The following is a 25,076-nucleotide window of genomic DNA, read 5'->3' as shown; positions in this document are numbered from 1 at the left end:
AGGAGATATTTAAAACTGCCAGATAAAGCAACAAGTTTGCTGATGAGGAAGTGCTTAAAACGCATAAAGGTAGACAAATCCTCGGGAAGCTAAGGAAATGATTGTGGGGCCACTTGCAGAGATACTTGTATTATTGACAGCCACGGGTGAAGTGCCAGAAGACTGTAGGGTGGCTAATACTGTGCCATTATTTAAGAAAGGCTGCAAGGAAAAGCCAAAGAACTACAGACGGTGAGCCTTACGTCAGTGGTGGGTAAGTTGTTGGAGGGGATTCTGAGAGATAGGATTTATATGCATTTGGAAAGGCAAGGACTGATTAGAAATAGTCAGCATGGCTTTGTGCATGGGAGATCATGTCTCATAAATTTGATCGAGTTTTTTGAAGATGTTACTGGGAAGACAGATGAAGGTAGAGCGGCAGACGTTTTCTACATGGGTTCTAGCAAGATGTCACATGGTGGACTGGTCAGTAAGGTTAGATCATATGGGATCCAGGGAAACATAGCCAATTGGATACAAAATTGGCTTGATGGTAGAAGACAGAGGGTGGTGGTAGAGTGTTGTTATTTGGACTGGAGGCCAACGACTAATGGTGCGCCGCAAACTTCGGTTCTGGTTCCACTGCTGTTTTTTATTTATATCAACGAATTTGATGAGAATATAGGGGGTATGGTTAGTTAAGTTTATGAATGATACCAAAACTGATGGTATAGTGGACAGTGAAGAAGATCATCTAAGAGTACAAGATTTTGATCAAATGGGCCAATGAGCTGAGAAGCGGCAGTTGGAGTTTCATTTAAATAAATGCAAGGTGTTGCATTTTGTTAAGGCAAACCAGGGCAGGACTTACACTGTTCATGGTAGGACCCTGGGGAGTTTTGCTGAACGGAGGGATCTAGGGGTGCAAGTTCATAGTTCCTTGAAAGTGGCACTGCAGGTAGATAGGGTGGTGAATAAGGCGTTTGGCACACTTGCCTTCGTTGGTCAAAGAATTGAGTATAGGAGTTGGATCACTACGTTGCGGTTGTACAAGGCATCAGTGAGGCCACTTTTAGAATACTGCTTACAATTCTGGTCCTGCTATAGGAACGATGTTGTTAAACTAGAAAGGATGCAGAAAAATTACGAGGATAGTGTTGGGACTGGAGCGTTTGAATTATAAGGAGGGTCTGGATAGGCTGGTACTTTTTTCCCTGGAGTGTCAGAGATTGAGGGATGGACCTTATAGACGCTTACAAAATCACAAGAGGCATGGATAGGGTGAGACTAAGTGTGGTCTGTCAAAATTTGCAGATGACACTAAGGTGAGTGGTAGAGCAAAGTGTGCAGATGACACTGAAAGTCTGCAGAGGGATACAGATAGTCTAAGTGAGTGGGCAAAGGACTGGCAGATGGAGTACAATGTTGATAAGTGTGAGGTCATCCATTTTGGTAGGAATAACAGCAAAATGGACTATGTTTTAAATAGTAAAAAATTGCAGCATGCTACTGTGCAGAGGGACTTGGGTGTCCTTTTGCATGAATCGCTAAAAGTAGGATTGTAGGTGCAGCAGGTAATTAAAAAGGCAAATGGAATTTTGTCTGCCATTGCTGGAGGGATGGAGTTTAAAAACAGGGAGGCTATGCTGCAGCTGTATAGGGTCCTGGTGAGGCCACACCTGGAATACTGTGTGCAGTTTTGGTCTCCTTACTTGAGAAGAGATATACTAGCACTGGAGGGGGTGCAGAGGAGATTCACTCGGTTGATTCCAGAGTTGAGAGGGTTGGATTATGAGGAGAGACTGAGTAGACTGGGATTATACTCATTGGAATTCAGAAGAATGAGGGGAGATCTTATAGAAACATATAAGATTATGAAGGGAATAGATAAGGTGGAGGCAGGGAGGTTGTTTCTGCTAGCAGGTGAAACGAGGACTAGAGGGCATCGCCTCAAAATAAAGGGAAGCAGATGTAGGACTGAGGTCGGGAAGTACTTCTTCACCCAAAGGGTGGTGAATCTGTGGAATTCCCTGCCCAGTGAAGAGGTTGAAGCTACCTCGCTGAATATTTTTAAGGCAAGGCTAGATAAATTTTTGAACAGTAAAGGAATTAAGGGTTATGGTGAGTGGGCGGGTAAGTGGAGCTGAGTCTCAAAAAGATCAGCCATGATCTTATTAAATGGCGGGGCAGGCTCGAGGGGCCAGATGGCCTACTCCTGCTCCTAGTTCTTATGTCTTTTTCCCAGGGTAGGGGAGTCCAAAACTAGAGTGCTTAGGTTTAAGGTGAGAGGGGAAAGATTTAAAAAGGGGCCTGCAGGATACCTTCCTTCACACAGATGATGGTGTATGTATGGAATGAGCTGCCAGAGGAAGCATTGAGCTAAGTACAATTACAACATTTAAAAGACATTTCGTTGTGGACCAGACCAATCCGCTCTTCAAAATATATTAAGAAGATAGTCTGAACTCTAATTTCTTCTTATTTTAAAGGTAAGTGTAAGGAATTGCATTCCAGATGCAATTTGGTTGGTCACACTACTCGATTTTAAGCAAAACACACTTTATGTTTATATTACAGTTAAAATACAGACAAAATAAAATTAAAAGAATTAGATTAACTGTAACTCTATTGAAATGCTTAGCATCTAGTTTCAAGATTCCAGCAACTGAGGAAGGCTAAAACAAAAATTTTGGTTCTGTGGGAGCGTGACCCCACCCATTCAGGTTGTTTCTATTGTTCCAACTTTAAAAAAAAACCAAGGCCTCTTAAGCTGTTTATTTTATTGGTTTTGAGCATACTGCTTGACACCCCTGTCTCAACATCTCTTCACTAAAAAAGTTAAGGACAAAAAACACCTCTTGAAGTCGTAGTAGTGTCACGATTTGGACAGGTACATGATAAGGAAGTTTTAGAGGGATATGGACCAAACGCAGGTAAATAGGACTAGTTCAGTTTGGGATACCTGGTCAGCATGGACAATTTGGACAGAAGCAGCTGTTTCCATGCTGTATGACTTTATGACTAATTCAGCAAAACACAACAGTAAGTTTGATCAGGAGGGGAAAAGTAGAGCACAAGAGTAAAATTGCAGAAAACAGAAACTAACTGTAAAGGCTTCTGTAAGTATATGAAAAAAAAAGGATTAGTAAAGGCAAATGTGGATCCATTAGTCAGATGCTGGGGAAATTATAATGGCGAACAAAACAATGGCAGAAAAATTGAACACATACTTTGGTTATGCCTTCACAAAAGAGGGCACAAATAACCTCCTAGAAATGTAAGGAGGGCCAAGGGTGTAGTGACAGGACAAAACTGCAGAAACTCCGTATTAGTAAGAAATTGATGCTGGGGAAATGAATGGGGTTAAAGGTGGTCAAATCACCATGGCCTGATAAGCTACACCCCAGACAGCTAAAGGAAGTGGACCTGTGAATACTGGATGCATTGGTAGTCATCTTCCAAAATTCTGACAGCTCTGGGGTAGTTCCTACAGATTGAAGTGTGGCAAATGTAACCATTAGACCACAAGGCCAGAATTAGGAGCAGAATTAGGCCATTTGACCCATCGAGTCTGATCAGCCATGATTAAATGACAGAGATGTTCCTCAACACTATTTCTCCTGCCTTCTCGCCATAATATTTGATCTTCTCACTAATCAAGGACCTATTTACCTCGGTCTTAAAAACACTCAATGACATGGCCTTCTGTGGCAATGAGTTCCAAAGATACAATACCTTCTGGCTGAAGAGATGCCTCTTCATCTCAGTTCTAAAGGGTCACCCCTTCATTCTGAGGCTGTGCCCTTGGATCTGAGGCTTTCTACTAGTGGAAACAATTCCTCCACATCCACTCTATCAAGGCTGCCCCCTGATCAAGACTGTCTCATTACAGATCAAATTCAGAATTGCCTGTTCCCTCGTGGACTTTACCACAAGATGCTCCTATCCTTGGGATCTGCTACCAAACTGATTTTCCCAGTCAACCTGCATGTTCAAGTCCCCCATGATTATTGTAATTATGCATTTCTTACATGCGTTTTCTATCTCCTGATTTATTTTCTTCTCCACATCCTGACTAATGCTAGGGGGCTTGTACATAACACTACGTTGCAGTTTCTCAACTCTAGAACAAAGAGTCTACGACTTCTGACCCTACATTGTTTCTTGTGATCAATTTGATTTCATTTCTTCCTAACAAAGCAACCCCAACACTTCTGCCCATCTGCCTGCCCTTTCAATAGAACGAATATCCTTGCATATTTAGATCCGAGCCCTGATCCCTTTACAGCAATGTCTGATGTCCACAATACCGTATCCACCAAATTCAAGCTGTGCAACAAGCTCATTTACCTTGTTTCATATACTGCCTGCATGCAAATATAACTCCCTCAGTCCTGCATTGACCGCCCCCTTCTCACAGCTGTCGCTTTATCTACTGCACCTAAAGTTATATTCCTGACACTTCCCATATTCTCTATTCTATTACTTGTTTTGGAAACTTTAATAACATCCCCAGTAACCCCACTATTTAAAAGGAGGAGGAGACAAAGAATAAAATTACAGACCAGTTAGTGGTGGGGAAAATGCTAGCGTTCTTTATAAAATGCGTGATAACAAAATATTTAGAAAGCATTAGTGGGATTAGGCAAAGCCACCATGGGTTTATATGAAAGGCAAACCACGGTTAACAAATTTCTTGGGGATGTAACTAGTAAAATAACGGAGAATCAGAAGATGTAGTACATTTGAAGTTTCAGAAGGCTACTGATAAGGTCCCTCTTAAGAGGTTACTGGGAAAAGTCAAAGTACATTCAATAGGGGGTAATATATTAGCATGGATTGAGTTGACAGAGAATAGATAGGCCTTCTTCTGAAAGGCAGGTAGTGACTAATGAGGTACTGCAAGGATCAATGCTTGGGGCCCTAGTTTTTCACAGTCATATATATATATTAAAATGGCCTTGATGAGGGAACCAAATGTAACTTTGCCAAGTTGGCTGACAACTCAAAACTGAGCAGGATTGAGGGTTGACTGGAGGATTCAAGGTGATTTCGATAAGTTGAGGGAGTAGGCAAATACATAGCACTACAATGTGGCAAAATATAACGTTATACATTTTGGTGTCAAAGAAAAACGTATTGTTTAAATGATGATTTTTGGAAAATGTGGATGTACAAAGGAATATATGTGTCCTTGTACACAATCCAATGAAAGTAGACAGGCAGGTTCAGCAAGTAATTAGGAAAGCAAATGGTATATAGGCCTTCATTGCAAGAGGATTTGAGTGCAGATGTAGGGATATCTTACTGCAGCTATACGTGGCCTCAATGAGACCACACCTGCAGTACTGTATGCAGTTTTGGCCTCCCTACCTAAGAAAAGATATACTTGCCATACAGGGAGTGCAGCTGATATCAGGGATGGCAGCAATGTCCTGTGAAAAGAAATTAGCTCAAATGGGTCTGTATTGACAAGTTTAGAAGAATGAGAGGGGATCGGATTGAAACGTATAAAATTCTAACATGTTTGGCTTAACTACATGCAGGGAGAATATTTTTCCTGGGTAGAGAGTCTAGATCCAGGGAGGGGTCTCAGGATATTCAGTAGACCATTTAGGATTGATCTGAGTAAACATTTCTTCATTCAAATGGTAGCGAACCTATGGAATTCTCTGCTACAGAAGGCTGTGAAGGCTAAGGCATTGAATATATTCAAGAAAGTGAGAGACCAATTTTTAGATTTTAAAAGTGTCAAGGGGTGAGAAAGCAGGAATATGGCATTTAGATACAGGATCAACCATGATCATATTGAATGGCAAAGTTGGCTAGGAAGGTTAAATGGCTTACTCCTGCTTCTATGTTCACTTTTTTTTTAAAAGGAATCATCCTACCTATTTATATTTAACTCATTTGAGAGACAGATCCTATCACAAATTTTAATATCACAGGTAGTAATAAATAAGACTAATTAAGAAAAAGGAATAATCTAGGTTAACCTAACTTTTACATTGATTGGCCTACAATACTCTAAAGTACTGATGATATATGTTCGATTTTTAACAAAGCAATTGTGCCTAACACAATAGGCTAAAATTTGCCTGTTGCGTCCACAGAAACTTTAAGAACAACTCAGCTGATTCCATTCCCTCACTTTTGCCCTATTGTTTTGCAACTCTACTTAATCTGCAAGTTTTTTCTTGTAGAAGGTGATTTTTGACATGGTTTTATGTTTAAAAATTACCATAAGCTTTAATTTTATTTTGTTGACCATGCAGACTGGTACCATCATGAATAAGATATTCTGATCTTCCCGTGATTTTCATTGAAACTGTTACAAACCTTTCCACTCCACAGTTGAGCTGTTGGGAATATCAAAATTCAAGAGCATTGCATTCTTGTTACGGATGTGATATAATGGGCTCTCATTTTTGATCTATTGGAGAAATGTTGAAAATTGGTCATTCTGCCATCAAGGTCACTTTGTAGTGTCGGAGCAAAGCAAGTCCTCTTTTCATTCTATGGAGTGGCAACATCAACTAGCTGTTGTGCTGAAATCTTTGCTGGCTCAGGGTTTGAATTGGCCCATGTAATGTATATCACATGCTTCAATTTCTCGTGACAACGTAACCATCCTATTTGTTTTCAAGCCTCATTCTAATTAATCTTTCTCATGTTCAGACCAAAGGCTGATTCCTGTTTACATGGTGCATTTAGCCTTGAGCATCTTCCTTGCGGAATATTTTCCCCTCTTCTGTTCACCCATTAATTTTTAATTAGTACCAAATTCCCTCAATGCAACATAGTTATTTGATAACTCAGCAAATATGAAAACTTTTAACTCCAGATAAGCTGCGCACTTCATTCTTTTTTTGCCAGAGGACCAATTTCTATTAGTCATTAGTCAAATTCTGTGAATTTGCCAACTGGTAACTTAAGTAAAATGCATTCTTCTTAACTCAAAATCTGAGGGTGACACACCAATGTGAGTACCCCATTTCTTAAAAGGACTGGCAAGTAATGTCATGTACAGGAATAGATATGACTTTGGCACTGAAAAGATGGGATCATTTTATACAGTGAACCAATTTGCACGCCTCATCCATGATAATCTCTCTTTTTCTCTCTGACTGAAAGGATGAATGACCCACTCCTGCTCCTAGTGTGTATGCTTTATCCTTTTGTTTCTAAGAACTAAGTCTAAAAGGTAATAGTAAAGTTGCCATAAGAGTCACACAAATCCAATGATCAGAATTTTTTATGTACACAAAAACCACCTGTTAGCACATATCGTCCCTCTCCTTGTCAAAATGCTGATGTAATTTTTTGACTTATTTTACAAACCAGCAATCACTCCTCTATTTTTAGAATAAATGCTCAGTTTAAACATTTCAGTTTGCTCCAACAGAAATATAACTGTATTGCAAGCCAAGCCTTCATTTTCATAATTTTCCACATCTAATTTTCTGTTGATATGGCTTTCAAATTCATTAGCAAAGTTATGGAAATGCTAAATCTAACAAATTGTATGCTGTGAATACAGATGGAATGTATATCAATACAGCTTTCTAATAACTTTCAGTAGCAAAGCAAGGAGGCAACAAAACCGAAGTCTCATTGCTTTCTCCAGCAGTACAAGTTGCATCAGCGTATTGGAAGCTAAGTGTAGAAAGCAATAATTTTCAAAAAAACAAGTCCCTTACTTTTATCTATTTGGAATATGCTCTAATATTACAAACTTTATTTGCGATGAATTTTTCTTTGAAATGGATTTTGCACAGTTATTCTATTGTCTCAAGTACAAACTGCAAATACACTAATGACAGTTCACTTTTACTATCTGTATACTCACTGTGGTCCTCAACAGCACAACCTCAGCCTCCTTGAGAGATGTTTGGGTACATGTTGCCTTCACACTCCATTCAGGCATCCAGTAAAGTAGCAGGAGAAGGAAACCACCAGTGCAGATAACACCAATTGCAACAAGGACCAGCTTCCAAAGGCACTGTTTATAACCATAAATCTCCTGCAACAAATAAAGTCATTAGCTGCTCATAGGGAACATTATTCTATATTCAATATTAGCATGCTGCTAATTTCTTTGCAGAGATCTAAAATTCAGCATGTTTGTGACCGATACTATGTCAGCACCTAGATTCTCCAGGAATTTGGATTACCCATAAATCATTCATTTTCACCCAGGTAATGCTGGTTCCTACCTCCAAGTATAAGGAAGTATTCCCAATTTCGATCTTGTCTTCATAAAAATTTGGAAATAATGAATATATACCAATTAAAATGGATAAGATACAGCAAATAAACCAGACAAAATGGTACGATAATAATTGTAGCTCACACCATCAATTCCCACACACTGGACAGTCTGAAGGCTGGTATTTGAAGCACATTACTTAGTGTGATAATATACAAACAGTTCTCACTTTCCACTCCATTGAACTCTGCATCCAAGGGATCAGAAGCTGTCACTTCCACCACATCCAGTAAAATCCCAGATATATATTCCCCTTCTCTCAATTTTCAGCATTCCACAAAGACCATTCCATCTGAAACACCCTGATCCACTCCTCTCCGCCATTCCCAACACCTCTCGCCATTCCCAACACCTCTCCACATCACTCCACCAGGCAATCACAGAGGGTGCAACACATTTTTTATGGCTCATGGAGTTCTGTGTAGCAGATAACAGCTGAACTTTTCCATGCAGCAGATTCCTAAGCCAGGCAAAAGGAGACCAAAATAGAAAGTGCTGGAGAACTTCAGCAGGTCTGGCATTAAAAAAAAGTCCACTGGAATAATCTAATCCCTACACTACTACAAACAGTTGCCTTTCATAGTGCTAGATAAACTATCAGCATACAAGCTCATAAAAATGCCATAAATAAGAATTCAAACAATGTTACTACACCCCAATTAGCATGTAAATACTGTAACATGAATAACTACAACCTTTCACTTATTGATTCTGCCCCAGGTTTTGAACCTATTCCTCCTTGTAATTAGATTATACAAAATCACACAAATAGTTGGAAATAATAAAAATAAGGCTCTTAGTCCATAGAACCAACTTATGAATCTAACTTAATCACTAAGCAAATATATTACAACAATGCACACATATCTCAAATTCACAAGTTTATATTAAAGGCTTCTAAAATCTAAGTTAGAAGAGCCAGTGAAATTACATCTTAAAATGCACAACTGTGAACTTTAAATTGATTTAAAAGAAAATCAATTAACATATATATTTTGTTCCATAGATTTAAAAAAATTTAGTTGTAAGAAGAAACAAAGTCAGAACCTGATTAGATAATGAACTATCACGTTTTTTTTACCATCTCATCTTCTTTCTCTTTGTTGATAAAATTCTTCTCTCCTTTAGCCATTTTGTTTCATAAACTCGGGTTCTCTCATTTGATTACTGTTAGAACAAAAAGAAATCCAGAATATTAATGATGGCAGTTTAGTATGCAAGAATACGTAATTGGTTAACTAAAATATAAGATAAATACTCTACAGAGAATGAATAGATCCATATTCCAAGTTATGGAACTGGGGTATATCCACAACTACTATAAAATCTGTACAAGTTTACAAATATGTTTACATCTTTAGAAAATTAAAAATGCATGTTTAGTTCGAATATATCCTATACTGAGCTAATTAACAAAAATCATTTTATCTAACCAAATTAAATATTCCACACAACAGCAAAATATCTACTGTTTTGAGAGATTCAAAAGTTGTAACAACATCATTTATTAATTGCCATACCCCATTGTTTACCCCATTGTTCAGTTAACATTAAGAACTTTAACATTGTTGGCTAAACTATAGTTCAATAGCCCACTTACTGGACAACTTACAACAATATCCCATTTCCCTCAGCTGCCAAATCCTCTCGTAACTAAAAAAAAATTTGCAATACTTTACCTTTAGAATGTCTTTGCACACTGAAACTAAACTGCTAATAATAATTGAAAGAAATATAATTGATGGTTAATTGCTACTTACATAATTTTAGGTACATTTCAAGAGTGTTTTGATTCTTCAGATACTTTACAGTTACTCTAACAATTTGAAGCTACATGTAATCTGTTTGATATCTGAGATCACACACTAGCTACACTAAGTACTACCACAAAGTGACTGCTTTGAAACATTGCTCTTCTCTTTAATTCATCTCAAACACAATAGGAGTACTACATTTGGCAAAGGTGTTTAAAAGATTCAAACAATATATGTCAACTGTTACAATCATACAGAGGATGTACTCCAGTCTTATTATACTCTAATGGAGCCATCATTATTTCTTGACGCATGCAACTCCACAAATTCAATGATACAGGCTCCGCATGCATGAGGTTAACCTGATTTTATCTGTAAATCGACGGCCTATAGGTTATATGTTTCTGACCAAGCCCTTCCTAGAATTTTCAGTAATCTCATTTTAACAGTACTTCATATTTTATTGTAAAACAAAAGCAACTTATTTCTTACAGGAGAGGGAAAAGATAGAAGTGATTCAGATTAACCATAGCAAACCAACAGAAAATGATCACAATATTTTCAAGAATCAGTATGTCCCATCATATTTTTACACATGAATTTTACGCTTAGGTGGTAGGCAATTTTATTGTGGGAATGGCATTCTGTCAATTAGAAGCTAACGTCTGTACCAAGATATCCTTTGGTTAAGAATGCAGATTTTACTATAATCCAAAAATATTTGACCTCTCTGCATCAATGCTACATTTGCCACTTCAGAACCTGGTTATCCCATTTCCTGCCTCGGTGAAAGAACCAATTTTGTGCAGATGCAGTTCTGCATCAATTCAGCCAGGAATTCATTTGAAAATACCCAACCCATCTAACATTTGATCCTTGAAATGCAGCAAAGCAGATTTGCCTCATGATTTTACAATTTTTGATGTATTCTAAGTGGATTTCATCAAGCCTCTCAACAAAGTAGAAAGTGAAAGTCCATGGTATGCAATGAAGCATTGTAAATTGGATTCAAAATTGGACAAGTTGCCAGAAGCAAATGTATTTTTGTTTTTGGAAGGACGTTTCCAGTAGGGTTACAAGGGATCAGATAGTTGGCCCAGAATTCCAATTACTGTTGGAAAAGAATCAACTAATGGTAATTATGTTTAATCTTATTCATTTAACCGATTTTTCCCACCACATTTCAAGCCCGTTAGAGATCACCAAGGAGAAATCCATTCAACACAGAATTGCCTGTAATGTTTTTCATGACACTTGCTGCCTTATTTCAGGAGCTAAAGGTCCCAAAAACACTTTGACTGTGACGAGACAAGTATACATGGTATATGAGATGTAAGTTAGCCAGTTCAGTTTCTACAAGGGTAGCATGTCTGGTAGTTGGGGCAAGGTGTACAAGGTGGAGTAAGGCATCAAATGGGTAACAGTAGTGTGCCAATTGGATGCGAAAGTTTTTTTGGCGGGGGGGAGAAACACATCCAGCCAGGTAAGCTGGTATGGGTCAAGTCAGGAGTGCAGGATATCAATAATGTAGACTTAACAGGGGAGTGAAGGTGTAATTGGTGGAGTCAATGATGGGTCTGGAGGGGTAAATATTAATAGTTATTTAGAAGTTAGATTAGGCTTTTAATCCTCTAGCTTTTCCTGGGTAACTGACAAGCTTAATTGAGCCAGAACCCTCTAATTCTCCAACTTTAATGGACTGTATCGAAGAGTTGTAGAGCCAGGGGAATTGTCCAGTTGGAAAATTCAATTTCCTGAGCATCTCCCATGGAATTAGCTGCACCAGGATTCTGCATGATCCCAACATGTAATTCTTGCCTGTTCTGCTCCAGTAATCCCCTAGCCTTCAGTTTATGAGCCAATGTCTCCTGTAGGTTTTGTGGCTGAAGATCTGTCATATGTTTTTTGAAGAGGATTGATGAGGGCAGAGTGTTGGATGTGATCTATATGGACTTCAGTAAGGCATTCGACAAGGTTCCTCATGGTAGACTGGTAAGCAAGGTTAGATCACATAGAATATAGGGAGAACTAGCTATTTGGATACAGAACTGGCTCGAAGGTAGAAGATAGAGGGTGGTGGTGGAGGGCTGCTTTTCAAACTGGAGGCCTGTGGCCAGTGGTGTGCCACAAGGATCGGTGCTGGGTCCACCGCTTTTCATCATTTATATAAATGATTTTAATGTGAACGTAGGTGGTATGATTAGTAAGCTTGCAGATGACACCAAAATTGGAGGTGTAGTGGACAGTGAAGAAGGTTACATCAGAGTACAACAGGATCCTGATCAGATGAGCCAATGGGCCGAAGAGAGGCAGATGAAGATTAATTTGGATAAATGCGAGGTGCTGCATTTTGAAAAGGCAATTCAGGGCAGGGCTTATACACTTAATGGTAAGGTAATGGGGAGTGTTGCTGAACAAAAAGACCTTGGAGTGCAGATTCACAGTTCCTTGATAGTGGAGTCACAGGTAGATAGGATAGTGAAGGTGTTTGGTACGCTTGTTTTTATTAGTTAATGCATTGAGTATAGGAGCTAGGAGGTCATGTTGCAGCTGTACAGGACACTGGTTAGGCCACTATTGGAATACTGCATGCAATTCTGGTCTCCCTGATATCGGAAGGATATTATGAAACTTGAAATGGTTCAGAAAAGATTGATGAGGATGTTGCCAGGGTTGGAGGATTTGAACAATAGGGAGAGGCTGAATACAGTGGGACTATTTTCCCTGGAGCGTCGGAGGCTGAGGAGTAACCTTATAGAGGTTTATAAAATCAAGAGGGGCATGAATAGGGTAAATAGACAAGGTCTTTTCCCTGGGGTAGGGAAGCCAAAACTAGAGAGCATATGTTTAAGCGAGAGGGGAAAGATTTAAAAGGGATCTAAGGGGCAATTTTTTCACGCAGAGGGTGGTGCACGTATGGAATGAGCTGCTGGTGGAAGTTGTGGAGACTGGTACAATTATAACATTTAAAAGGCATCTGGATGAAAATATGAATGGGAAGCATTTAGAGGGAAAAGGGCCAAATGCTAGCAAATGGGACTAAATTTATTTAGGATATCTGGTCAGCAAGGACAAAGTGGACCAAAGGATCTGTTTCCGTGCTGTATATCTCTATGGCTCTATATGATATGCACAATGCAGCTCCTTTAAACTATTATACGTGCCTGGCAGCAAAAAGAAAATCTGAAGGAACTACACAATTGAACCAGCATCCATGTAAAACAGATTAGTGGAGAGATTGGCTCCAATCCCTTGCATTTTACAGTGTACACCAATAATGTAGACTTAACAGTGGAGTGAAGTCAAGAAGTTTGCACATAATACAAAAATTGAGAGGAAGAAAGTTGTATGCTGTAAGAAAATCTCAAATTGGTCAGTTGGGCAAAAAATGGCTCCTGAAGAAGTGTGAATAATGTCTTGGGTGATGATAAACAAGGCAAAAGAACACAAAATGGCAAAATTCTGAGTATTGTAGAGGTAGAGGTGGTTTTTCACTGCACGTCTGCAGATCCCTGAAGGTCGCAGAACAGCCAGCTATAATGGCCAAGGCAGGATATACTTTCCTTTATTGGTTGAGGCACAGAGTATAAAACGGAGTTTAAGCTAGAACCATATAAAATCAATATTTAGACTACAGCTAAAGTAATATATACTGTTCTGATTGCCATGTTACAGAAAGAATGTCACACCAGAGAGAGTATAGAGGAGATTTAAGACAACAAAGCCAGGAACAGAAAATTGTAGCTATGAGGGAAAGTATATGAATGCATTTTTCATTTAGGCAGAGAAGGGAGGATTGAACACTAGTGTTTGAAATTTAAACAAAAGGCAATTATAGAGCATGAACACAGAACTCGCTTACATTAACTGAGACACTCAGTTAAGAAGTAGGTCTGTAGAGATGCAGTGGCAGAAACTGTAGGGGATATTTTGGAATACTCAGAAAAGATCATTCTAGTGAGAAAGACAGATTCCAAGATGTGAATATGTTGATTCAGTTAATGGTTCTGAAAAGGCTAATGCTGGAGATCACATTAAGTACCACCCAATCTGATGATAACAAATGATCTTCAGTGGGCAATGTGGCTCTGGATCTCAAAAGTGTCCTCTATATCTCCAAATAACATTAGCAACAATGTCTAACTGGCTAATGTATCTTTTACCTAATTACTATCATGCAATAAACTAAAACTTAAGAGCCCATTCTTGTTAAAACTCACTATGGTTGGTTCTCTGCAATGGAAACTAAATAGGCCTGGAGACCAAGTCAAAGAAAGAGGAATGGTGATAGCATCCTTCTACCTATAGATACCACAGAACACACCATCCATGACTAAATAAGGAAATTAAAGATAGTATCAAACTGAAAGAGAAAGCATATAAATTCACAAAAGCCCTTGACAAAGTTAAACCACCTATATCGCTGTTTTAAGTCCAAACTCCAACAGATATTAACATAAAACATAGTGCACACGCCTCTTATCACAGTTGTTGACAACTACTGAAGGCAAGGGACATCTCAAGAAGTCACTAGGATGTGTTAAAACCACATCAAAAGAACACTTTTCAGAAGATTATGAACATGTTGATGTCCACGGATGCATTGGCCCTCTACGATCTGTCTATTGCAACCGTAACATCAGAGTTAAGGCACCCTGGGTCGTAACAACCATATTTTGATTGAATTTTATATCCAATTTGAAAGGGAGAAGATTGGACATAAGACTAACACGTTAATCTAAATTATAACAACAACGTGGCCTTGAAAGCTGAACTAGCTGAAGTGGCATACTAGACTAGGAGATGAACTAATAGAGATGCGGTTGGCAGACATTTAAGAGGATGAATTGTTAAGTATATTCCTACTATAAAGAAATATTCTAAGGGGAGGACCTACTATCTGTGGTTAACTTAAGTAGTTAAGGTAAGCATCAAACTTGATGAAAAACTATTTGATTGCACAAAGATGAGTGGCAAGTCAGAGGATGGTCAGAAAATTTAAAAAAGCAAACCATGACAAAGATTAATCAGAAGGAAAAAGTACAGTGAGAGGAAGCTAGTTAAAAAGGTAAAAATCAATAGCAATAGTTTCTTCAGATGTTGAAAAAGGAAAAGAGTTAGTAAATTGAGTGTTTGTCCTTTATAAAGAGAATGGAGAGTTAATCACAACTAATAATAAAACGGCACATGAAATGAACAAATATTTGGCTTATCTTCACTATAGAGGAAACAAAAAAAATTGGAGGTGGGATAGGAACTTAGTGAAATGATAATCATTAGGAAAGTGATATTAAGCAAACTGATGGAGAGAGAGAGAGAGGCAGAAAACGAAAATGGCTTGATATCTGTCATGTAGAATTTGTTGCAAAATATTATTAAAAAGGTGATAACTGGACTTGGAAAAACTCAACAAAATTCAGAGGAGTTAGCATGATTGTGAAAGGGAAATCATGTTTAAGTAATTCATTAGAGTTCTTTGAACGAATAGCACATGCTAGATAAAGGGGAGCCTATAGACACATGCTTTGATTTCCAGAAGATATATGAAAATGTGTCACATCAAAGGCTGTTGTGGAAATTAAAATCTAATGGTTTTAGAGTAGACTTATAGCTCAGGTTGCGGATGTTGTGGTTGGTCGGCTCGCCGAACTGGTTCGTTGTTTTTCCGCAGAAGTTTCATTAATCTGCTGGGTACCATCATCAGTGCAGCCTCCGGTGAAGCGGCGTTGTGTTTTCCCGCCTGTTATTTAAACTCTGGAGTCCGTTGAGCCAGATTACCATATACATTCCACTGTGAAGGAAAACCAGAAGTGAGGTAATCCAGCTCAACGGACTCCAGCGTTTGAATAATAGGCTGGAAAACACAACGGCGCTTCATCGGAGGCTGCACTGATGATGTTACCCAGCAGGGTAATGAAACGTCTGCGGAAAAACAACAAACCAGCTCGGCGAGCCAACCAACCACAAAAGCTAATGGTGTCGAGGGTAACATATTAGCATGGATAGAAGATTGGCTGGCTGTTAGAAAAGAGAACATATGCAAATAACTGGGTCTTTGTCTAATTGGCAGAATGTGACAAGAGGAATGCTGAAGGTTCTGTGCTGGGGCATCAAATTTTGTAATTTATATCACTAACTTGGTTGTGGGGACAGAAGACTTGGTAGCCAAATTTGCAGATAACACTGAGGGAGGTAGGATAGTATGTTGTGAAGGAGGCATATGAGTTTGTCGATTGATATAGAGGAGTTGAGCATGTAGACAAAAATATGACAGGTGGAGTATGTAGTAGGAAATTGTGATTAGTTCACTGTTCTTGTAGTTAATTTGCACACAGTAAAGATCACAAATACCAAATGTCAATTCCAGGCACTAAATCAAAATCTACACCAGTATAAGAAAACACTTGCATCTTTTAAAAAAACACTCAAAACTCATATTAAGGAATCAGTTATTCCTATATACATAATTCAGATAAAACAGAATAAAAATGAAAAGAATTGCAGATGCTGTAAATCTGAAACAAAGACAGAAATTGCTGGAAAATCTCAGCAGGTCTGGCAGCTTCTGAAGTATCAGTCAACCCGAAATGTCTGGATACTCTTCTCTCCACAGATGCTGCCAGACGTGCTGATCTTTTCCAGCAATTTGTTTTTGTTTCAGATAAAACAATTCTGTGGCAAACATTGATGCGATATCTTGCTTTATGATAGGTAAAATAGCCCCATCCTTGATTTGTTCTCGCTCAAAGCCAAATCGATATAAACCCAAATGCAGATACAAAGGTTGCAACTAATGCAAAGAAGTCCAGGCAAAGAATGGCTCATTGACCAGGGGACATAGTGCGTTCTTTATTTCATCATAAGCAGCACAGGCAGCAGTATTGGCGACTCAGCACTAGAGGTCACTACCCCCACCGCAAGTTGCATTTTTGGTCTGATTAATTCCCGCTTATTTAAAACGGCGCAGATTAACTACAATTTGGTTTGGGTGAAACGACAGTTGGCTATGGATGGTTTGCCACAGCAGCAGCAACCACACGCGACTGGACTGAACTGACTGAACCACCAGCCAACGCACGAACAGTTAGCCAACCTCCAGCAGAGCTTGTGCCACCAGATCAAGCTGCCGTGTGAGCATGAGGGAAGGTCTCACCGGGAAGCGGCTCCTCCTGTCGTCCCCTCTCACCTGCCGCCCGGCATCAAACCGCACTCCAGCCCCGCGAGCAGCGACCGTTTACCCGCACGGCAACCGCCGCCGGAACTGACGTCACCGGAGGGCGCTCGAGGGAAAGGGGTAGCTTTGGGCGACGGTGTCGGTAAGAAGGAATAAAGGAGGGGGAATCGCCAGGGAGGACAAACAGGAGCTTGGAACGGGCAAGTGGGAAGGTAGGTAATGGAGGGAAAGAGGTTGAAGGGAACAGGGAGGAAGGCATGGTGAAGGGTGAAGAAATGAGTGATAGGGACACTAGGAGAGGGACGAATGGAGAAGCTAAAGGAGGGAAATATGGGAGGAGGATGAGTGGGAACTAAAAGGACTTTGGAAAGGCAGAAAAGGGAGAGACTCGGACGAGGGGAAGAAGGGGCTAGACGGCAAACTTGTCTTTTTGAGTGGTATGTGTTTGTGTCTGTGGGGTTAATGGGATATAGTTTTGATTTCAGGTCATTGTTTGCCACTTGCTTTAAGAACAAATTTTCTCAATAAACGGATTATTTTGAGATCACTGAAGAAGCCTGATGGACATTTATTTTTGGATATTCATACAAAAGAGATGTAGTTGGCCATTTTGCTTATTGGATCAATACATTGACAGTAATGTGTAACTGGTGCAATAGTGGAACTTGATTATCAGTGCATTTCTCCTGACTCAGTCATAGCATTGAAAAATAGCCACGTCTGAAAACTGTTTCAGAGATAGTAGGAACTGCGGATGTTGGAGAATCTGAGAATAACAAGGTGTAGAGCTGGATGAACACAGCAGGCCAAGCAGCATCAGAGGAGCAGGAAGGCTGACGTTTCGGGCCTAGACCCTTCTTCAGAAATGGGGGAAGGGAAGGGGGTTCTGAAATAAATAGGGAGAGAGGGGAAGGAGGATAGAAGATGGATAGAGGAGAAGATAGGTGGAGAGGAGACAGACCAGTCAAAGAGGCGGGGACGGAGCCAGTAAAGGTGAGTGCAGGTAGGGAGGGGATAGGTCAGTCCAGGGAGGACGGACAGGTCAAGGGGGGCAGGATGAGGTTAGTAGGTAGGAGGTGGGAGGAAGGACAGGTTAGGGAGGCGGGGACGAGCTGGGCTGGTTTTGGGATGCGGAAGGGGGAGGGGAGATTTTGAAGCTTGTGAAGTCCACATTGATACCATTGGGCTGCAGGGTTCCCAAGCGGAATATGAGTTACTGTTCCTGCAACCTTCGGGTAGCATCGTTGTGGCACTGCAGGAAGCCCAGGATGGACATGTCGTCTGTGGAATGGGAGGGGGAGTTGAAATGGTTCGCGACTGGGAGGTGCAGTTGTTTAGTGCGAACCGAGCGTAGGTGTTCTGCAAAGCGGTCCCCAAGCCTCCGCTTGGTTTCCCCAATGTAGAGGAGGCCACAACGGGAACAGCGGATACAGTATACCACATTGGCAGATGTGCAGGTGAACATCTGCTTGATGTGGAAAGTCTTACTGGGGCCTGGGATGGGGGTGAGGGGGGAGGTGTAGGGGCAGGTGTAGCACTTCCTGCAGTTGTGGCGAAAATGCCGGGTGAGGTGGGGCTGGAGGGGAGTGTGGCGCAGACAAGGGAGTCAAGGAGAGTGTGGTCCCTCCGGAAAGCAGAAACTGGATATTTTTGTAATCTTTCATGGATCAATTTAAGTTGGAAATAATAGAAAAAACTTACCTGGATAATTTGCTTAGGTGCTGCATTGGCATAACCTGTTTTGCCTGCTGCTTTATTTGTGTTCCAATAAACCCTAGACCTTGCTTGACAGAGTAGGGTTGTCCCACAAAGTGGTCACCCAGCCCGTGATTAGTCTCCCCACTTTGCTTTGTTGAACAGCACAATTCTGTCTGCAAGCATAACCCAGTTGCTTATCATTTGAATTCTCCATCTTACACTCATGCTAACATTTCTGTTCATTGCCTGCGACTGTGTTTCTGTAAAGTTCGAGGAACAACGCCTTATTCAACTCAGCACTGAACTCTGCCTTCTGGAATCAACATTGTATTCAAAACTAAGTCATTACCTCTGCCTCCATCTTGTTTCATATGTTTTTTGTTTCTTTTGTTTTGCTGGAATGATTTTTATATCATCTTTCTTCACCCCTTTATGCTGCATTCAAATGGTTTTAATATAACAATTCTTGCCTCCTTTGGACATGACCTATGTTTCCTCATTATATTTGCTACTATTCTTTTTGACAATTATGTCATGAAATCTTTCATAACTTATTCTCCCTTGATCGTCACCCTATCACACATTCTCTTTGCGTTTTCTGCCTCTTAAGGGTTTCTACTGCCTTCAAAACTCATGTTTCTAATTTTCTTCAGTTCTAATGAAAAGTCAATTACCTGAAATGTTAACTTGCTTTCTCCCTACAGATGCTGCCTGATCTGGTGAGCTTTTCCAGTAATTTTATGATTTCAGATATTGATTTGTGAAAATTTTAAAATTGCAAAACCTTTGAATTTATTAGCACTGAACCAACAAAACTCCATCAATGCAGAACAGAATTAATAAAAACATAGGTTGCCTCCAATTGCTGTAATAACACCGCTCTGTTCTAATACCTAACTTTATGTACTGCGATACCCTCACCAATGCTTTTGAACTCGTACTGATCTTTCCCTGGCCACCCACTCACCTTGTAGATTCCATAAATCAGAACTCCTCCAAAACTACTGCCCAAATACTAACATTCAAGTTCAGCATCCCCACTGTGCTTTATGGTCCACGTTGTCTTCATGTCTCATAACACCTTGATTTTATAATTTTGCTAATGTTGCTTTCAAAACATTCAATAACACCTCCCTACATTTGTCACCTCCTCTCGTTCTACAGCTTTCCGAGGTCTGTGTGTTATTGTAATTTCAGACTCTTGAGCATCAGTAGTTTGCATTACTCGGTCATTGATTGCCAGCTTTCAGCTGTCAAGGCCATAGATCCTGGAATACCCTCTTTAAACTCAAAAACAGAAGTTGCTGGAAAAGCTCAGCAGCATCTGTGAAGAAAAATCAGATGATGTTTTGGGACTGGTGACTCTTTCAGAACTTTAAGCTTCTGCCTTTCATCACTTCCATTAAGCTTTTGGTTACCTGTCCCAATATCTCCTTTGGGTCTCAGCGACATCATTACACTGCTCCCTTCCCTCTTTTTCATTCATAATAAAGCTGCTGGCAGCAGAGTAGACGGCGTCAGGAGTTCTCAGCCTGGTCCTCGCTGATCTGCTTTCTCTTTTTTTTTTTCTTTCTTTTCTCATTCTCCCTCTTTTTTTAAAAAAGATTTTAAGTTTCTTTTAAAAAAGAAACCTTAACCTACCTTGGAAAAGCTGAGGGCACAGGGGGACAGCCAGCATGCCTAGAGCAGAACAGGGATGGTTGTTGGACTGGGGACTGGTCTGGGCGATCAGTGGCTTGCAAGCCCTGTCAGACCCCGTGTGGACCCCCCATACCATCCCAACCTCCCACCCCCCGCCCCGCCCCACCCACCCCAACCAACCTTGCTGTGCTGCAATGTAATGTTTACCTGTAATCTGTTTATCTGACTGTAATGTTTATCCTTTAACTTTATTTCTTATTTTTCTAACTTATGCTATGATTCACTAAGGTAATGTATCACTTTTTTCTTTATTTCTCCATTTTTGTATCTAATATTTGCACCTAGATACTAAGATGGCACCATGTGGGGTACTTGGATACACATGACAATAAGCATAATATAATTCAGTCATAAATTATGATCATTAACTTGCAATAAGATCACTTTCTGCAAGTTTGAAGAGATTTGAAGGTAGGAAATAACCCTCAACACCCCCAAATTCTCACCCTATCCTTCCTTTTAATAGGATTTTGTTTTACCATGTCATTTGAAAATCTTTAAATGTTATGTGTAAATAGTTTGGCTTACTCTATTTTATCATCTTTTGCATAAATACTTTTGTTTTATTAAAAATGAACATTTTTCAACAATTAAGTATTTTACACAAAAAAGACAAAATATGATCTATCAAGCTAAATTTCAGTCTGGGGGCTCTTGGTAGGATTAGAATTCATTGGATTTAAGAGGATTCCTATGCCTTTCCTCATAACTCAATGATTGGGGTTTATTGCACATAAGTTTAAGATGTCTTTGGATGTTTAGAGTTCTCTGGACATGAGGGATACAACAGTGGTTATTTGAAAATCTTTGGCTAAAGCCAAACTCGGAGTTCGCAGATAAATTGAAATTAGAACAAAAAGCAGGATCTCATGAGAATAACATGCTTCAAGTAATTATCCGAAAGAATTGAAAGAAAGAAAACTTGAGTTTCACAGCTGGCGTTAACTAAAATAAAGTTTAAAAATGAGAAAAAACTGGACTTAGTACAAGAAAGAAAATTTAAAAATGTGAATTGAAGAGAGATACAAGCAGAGGGATATGGAATTTAAAAAGAACTTGAACTCCAAAGAGATACTGGACCAGCTTTGAGCAAAGAAGAATAGAAGAGGTACTCACAGACAGAAGCACACTAAAGGAGAAAGTATAGAACCAAAAAGTGATATCAAGTAAATTACATGCTTTCATTGAAATGATATACCAAAGCCAATTGCTGACAGTTAAATGGGAGACCAATTGCACTTGTAAGAATATCTAAGGACTCATCAGGAAAGGAAGTAGATATTAAAACTGTAGCAATAATAAAAAGTGAATATGTTTCCTTAGAATTTGCTGAGAAGGGAAAGACAGAACATATGGAAATCCTAATATTGACAAGGATTTCTCCAGCAGATCTGGCAGCATCCAGGGATAGAGAAACAGTTAACATTTGAGTCTGATATATCATTTCTTCAGAACTGAAAGGGGCTCGGAAATGATAGTACTAATGCTGTTGACAGAGCAGGAGGAGCAAGTTGAACAGATGGTCAGAGCACAAAGACAAGAAGAGTGCTAATGGTGGTAAAGTAGAGGTAGAGATGCAGGAAAATTATTCCTAATGACCAGGGAGTCCAGAACCAGGAGTCACAGTCTAATGGTATGGGGTGGGTCACTTACGACTGTGATAAGAAATTTCTTCGCCGAGAGTGGTGAGCCTGTGGCATTCTATGCCACAGAAAACAGTTGGGGCCAAAACATTGAATGTTTTTGAGAAGGAGTTAGATAAAGATCTTGGGGCTAAAGGGAACAAATTCTATGAAGAGAAAGCAGGAACAGGTTACTGAGTTGAACAAGCCATGATCATATTGAATAGTGGAACAGGCTGTAAGGGATGGTGGCTTACTCCTTCTATTTTCAATGCTTCTATGTAAAATAGCTCTGAATGCTAAGTCTGAAAAGGAGAATATGGATCTATTCTGCAATTAGGCAGGTAGGGGATAGTGGATTGTCATCAAAATGGAAGACAGAGGTCATACTCAGAAATTGTTAAAGTCAATGTTGAGTCCTGAAGGCTGTAAAATGTCTACGCAGAAAATATAGTGCTGTTCCTCCAACTTGTGTTGAACTTCATTGTAATATTGCAGCAAGCCCAGGACAGAAATGCTTGCATGCGAGCAAGCTGGTTTATTGAAATGGCAAACAACTGATGCATCAGGGTCATTCTGACAGAATGGAGATGTTCCACAAAGCAGTCACCCAGTCTGCATTTGGTCTTGCCAATGTAAAGCAGACAGCATTGTAAGCAGTAAATACTGTAGACTAGATTGAAAGAAGTAGAAGTAAATGTGTTTGTGGCCTTGGACAGTGAGGAGTAAGGAGGTAAAAGGACAAGTGTTATACCTTTGTGACTGTATGGGATGGGAGATGTGAGGAAGCACTAGTAATGCTGGCTAGATTGACCAGGTTGTCATCGAGGGAACAGTCCCTACAGAATGCTGACAGTGGAGAGAAGGGTGCTGGCATATGTTTGGTGGTACCATGCTGATGGAGGGGGCAGATATGAAAGCACATGATTCTTTGAATGCAGACAGAAAGTGAAGACAAAGGGAATCCTAGCATTCTGGGAAAGAGGGTGATTAATACAGTTGAGTGCCCTGTCAACCATAGTGGGGAAATTTTCATTTAAGGAAAAAGGAAACATATCAGAGGCACTCTGGTGGAAGGTGGCATAATTGAAATAGAGGTGATGAACACAGGGAAACTGGGAGAATGGAATGGTTTCCTAGCAAGAGGAAAGGTGTGACGAAGCGCAGTTAAGGTAACTGATAGAGTTGCTGGGTCAATGGTGGATATTGGGAGACAGCATATCTCCAGAAATGGGAACAGTGAAACCAAGTAAGGGAAGAGTCTGAACTGGATCAATTGAAGGTGACAAAAGAATGGCAATTTCAAAATTATTAAATTTTTTTAATTCAGGTGACAGTAGGAAGCAGCAACAATGGCATTGATGACAGCGTGAGGATTGGAACAATGAATGTTCCACATACCCAACGAGGAGACCAGTATAACCATGACCAAGGAGGTATTCATGGCCTGTCAACACACCACTCTCACCATTTGAATGATCTTTTGGTCTCTCTGCGCGTTGCTGTCTCTGGCTATAAATTCTGTGCCTGTGTGCTTCTCTCTCACTTCACCTGATGAAGGGGCAATGCTTTGAAAGCTTGTGACTTCAAATAAACCTATTGGACTATAACCTGGTGTCTTCGGACTTCTGTCCTTGTCCACCCTAGTCTAATACCACCACCTCCACATCGAGGAAGTCATCAGTAATTTATCCATTTGATCAGAATCAAACAACAGAAATCTCTTCTGGAGGACAAAACTTAAAGCCTACATTCTTTGGTCAATACACATTAGGATTCCTACAGTCCTATGTGCTGCAAGATGAATCTTCTTGGCAGTTTAATGAGGATAGCCGAGCCATCTGCTTACTGTATAAGGTTGACACTGAGATAGGGATATCAAAACTATCCTGTGTGATGGTGAATACCCTGATCAAAATTCCTGTACCAGCTGAGGTTACCGTGAAGGACTATCCTTCTCCCTTTGCTTAAGGAATGGTGACTCTCAGGTTAAACCACCACCAGTTCTCTCTCTAATGAGAGAGCAGCTCTGTGGTTTCTTGTAAGACTATGGTGACGTTACCTTTATCTTACACTCATTACATCATCACTCACTGAATATTGTGAAAATTCATGAAAGGGCCTACGTCTACCATCTTTGGTGCCTACCACCTGAGCGGTGCCCAGTCTACCTCAAGGAATTGAATAGGTGAAGCCAGCTGTCTCTCACTGCTATTATGCAGTAAAACCACAAATGGCTTTCTCCCATAATGTAACAGTCAAGCCAAAAAGACAAAGTACCTCCCACATAAATGAGTAATGTGATACTAGTTTCATTGCCAATGTTGTGCCAGCTATGTAGGCGATGCATCAGAATGAAAACATAACCCTTTGACCATTCGCCGTGTGCAACATGCCAATAAATCTATGCTTGCAAGACTCAGAAAAGTATATCCACCATGAGGTGTGATTCTGCTATTCTACCCTATCTTTTCCCATTAATAATATCTTGAAGACTTCAATCAGAGAACCCCTCAAACTTTTAAATTGTAGAGAAAACAGGCCCAATAAAAGGTATAATCTCTCCCTATACTTTAACCCTGAAGTCCAGGTATCATTTTTTTTGTAAGGCTATATTGGACTCCCTCCAAGCCATTATTATCCCTCCTAAGCTGTGGTGCCCAGATCTGTTCACAATACTCCAAGTGGGGTTTAAATAGCATTTTGCATAACTGCAGCATATATTCTGCATCCTTAAACTCCATTCCTCTAGACATAAAGGCCAGTATTCAATTAGCATTCCTGACTATTTTCTACACCTGTTTGTAATGATCTATGCAACTGAACCTTCAAGTCTCTTTGGACATCCACAGTATTTAACTTCATACCATCCAAAAGCA

General features: G+C 40.0%; 1 protein-coding gene and 1 long non-coding RNA gene across 6 annotated transcripts in view; one reads left to right on the top strand and one right to left on the bottom strand.

Annotated features, from left to right (window-relative positions):
• The window catches only part of atp13a3 (ATPase 13A3), a 129,628-nt gene extending 112,358 nt beyond the window's left edge, over positions 1–17,270 (bottom strand). For all 5 annotated transcript variants that reach the window (XR_007263487.1, XR_007263488.1, XM_048604250.1 and 2 more), the window contains exons 1-3: positions 17,156–17,270; positions 9,330–9,415; positions 7,829–8,002 (exon numbers count right to left, since the gene is read on the bottom strand). Coding sequence is in view for 3 of the 5 variants with exons in the window: in XM_048604250.1 (XP_048460207.1) it covers positions 7,829–8,002; positions 9,330–9,380 (225 nt within the window). In the remaining 2 variants the exon portion in view is untranslated. The remainder of the gene's footprint in view (positions 1–7,828; positions 8,003–9,329; positions 9,416–17,155) is intronic.
• LOC125484674 lies at positions 16,926–23,807 on the top strand. Its single transcript, XR_007263489.1, has 2 exons — positions 16,926–17,388; positions 23,528–23,807. It is a non-coding gene; the product is annotated as an uncharacterized LOC125484674 (long non-coding RNA).
• Positions 23,808–25,076: the final 1,269 nt, after the last annotated feature.

The sequence above is a fragment of the Rhincodon typus genome, chromosome 13, assembly GCF_021869965.1.
Source record: "Rhincodon typus isolate 14 chromosome 13, sRhiTyp1.1, whole genome shotgun sequence".
In the NCBI taxonomy this organism is placed as follows: domain Eukaryota; kingdom Metazoa; phylum Chordata; class Chondrichthyes; order Orectolobiformes; family Rhincodontidae; genus Rhincodon; species Rhincodon typus.
Note: the sequence above shows the minus strand (reverse complement) of the source record. Positions and strands in the feature narration are given on the sequence as shown.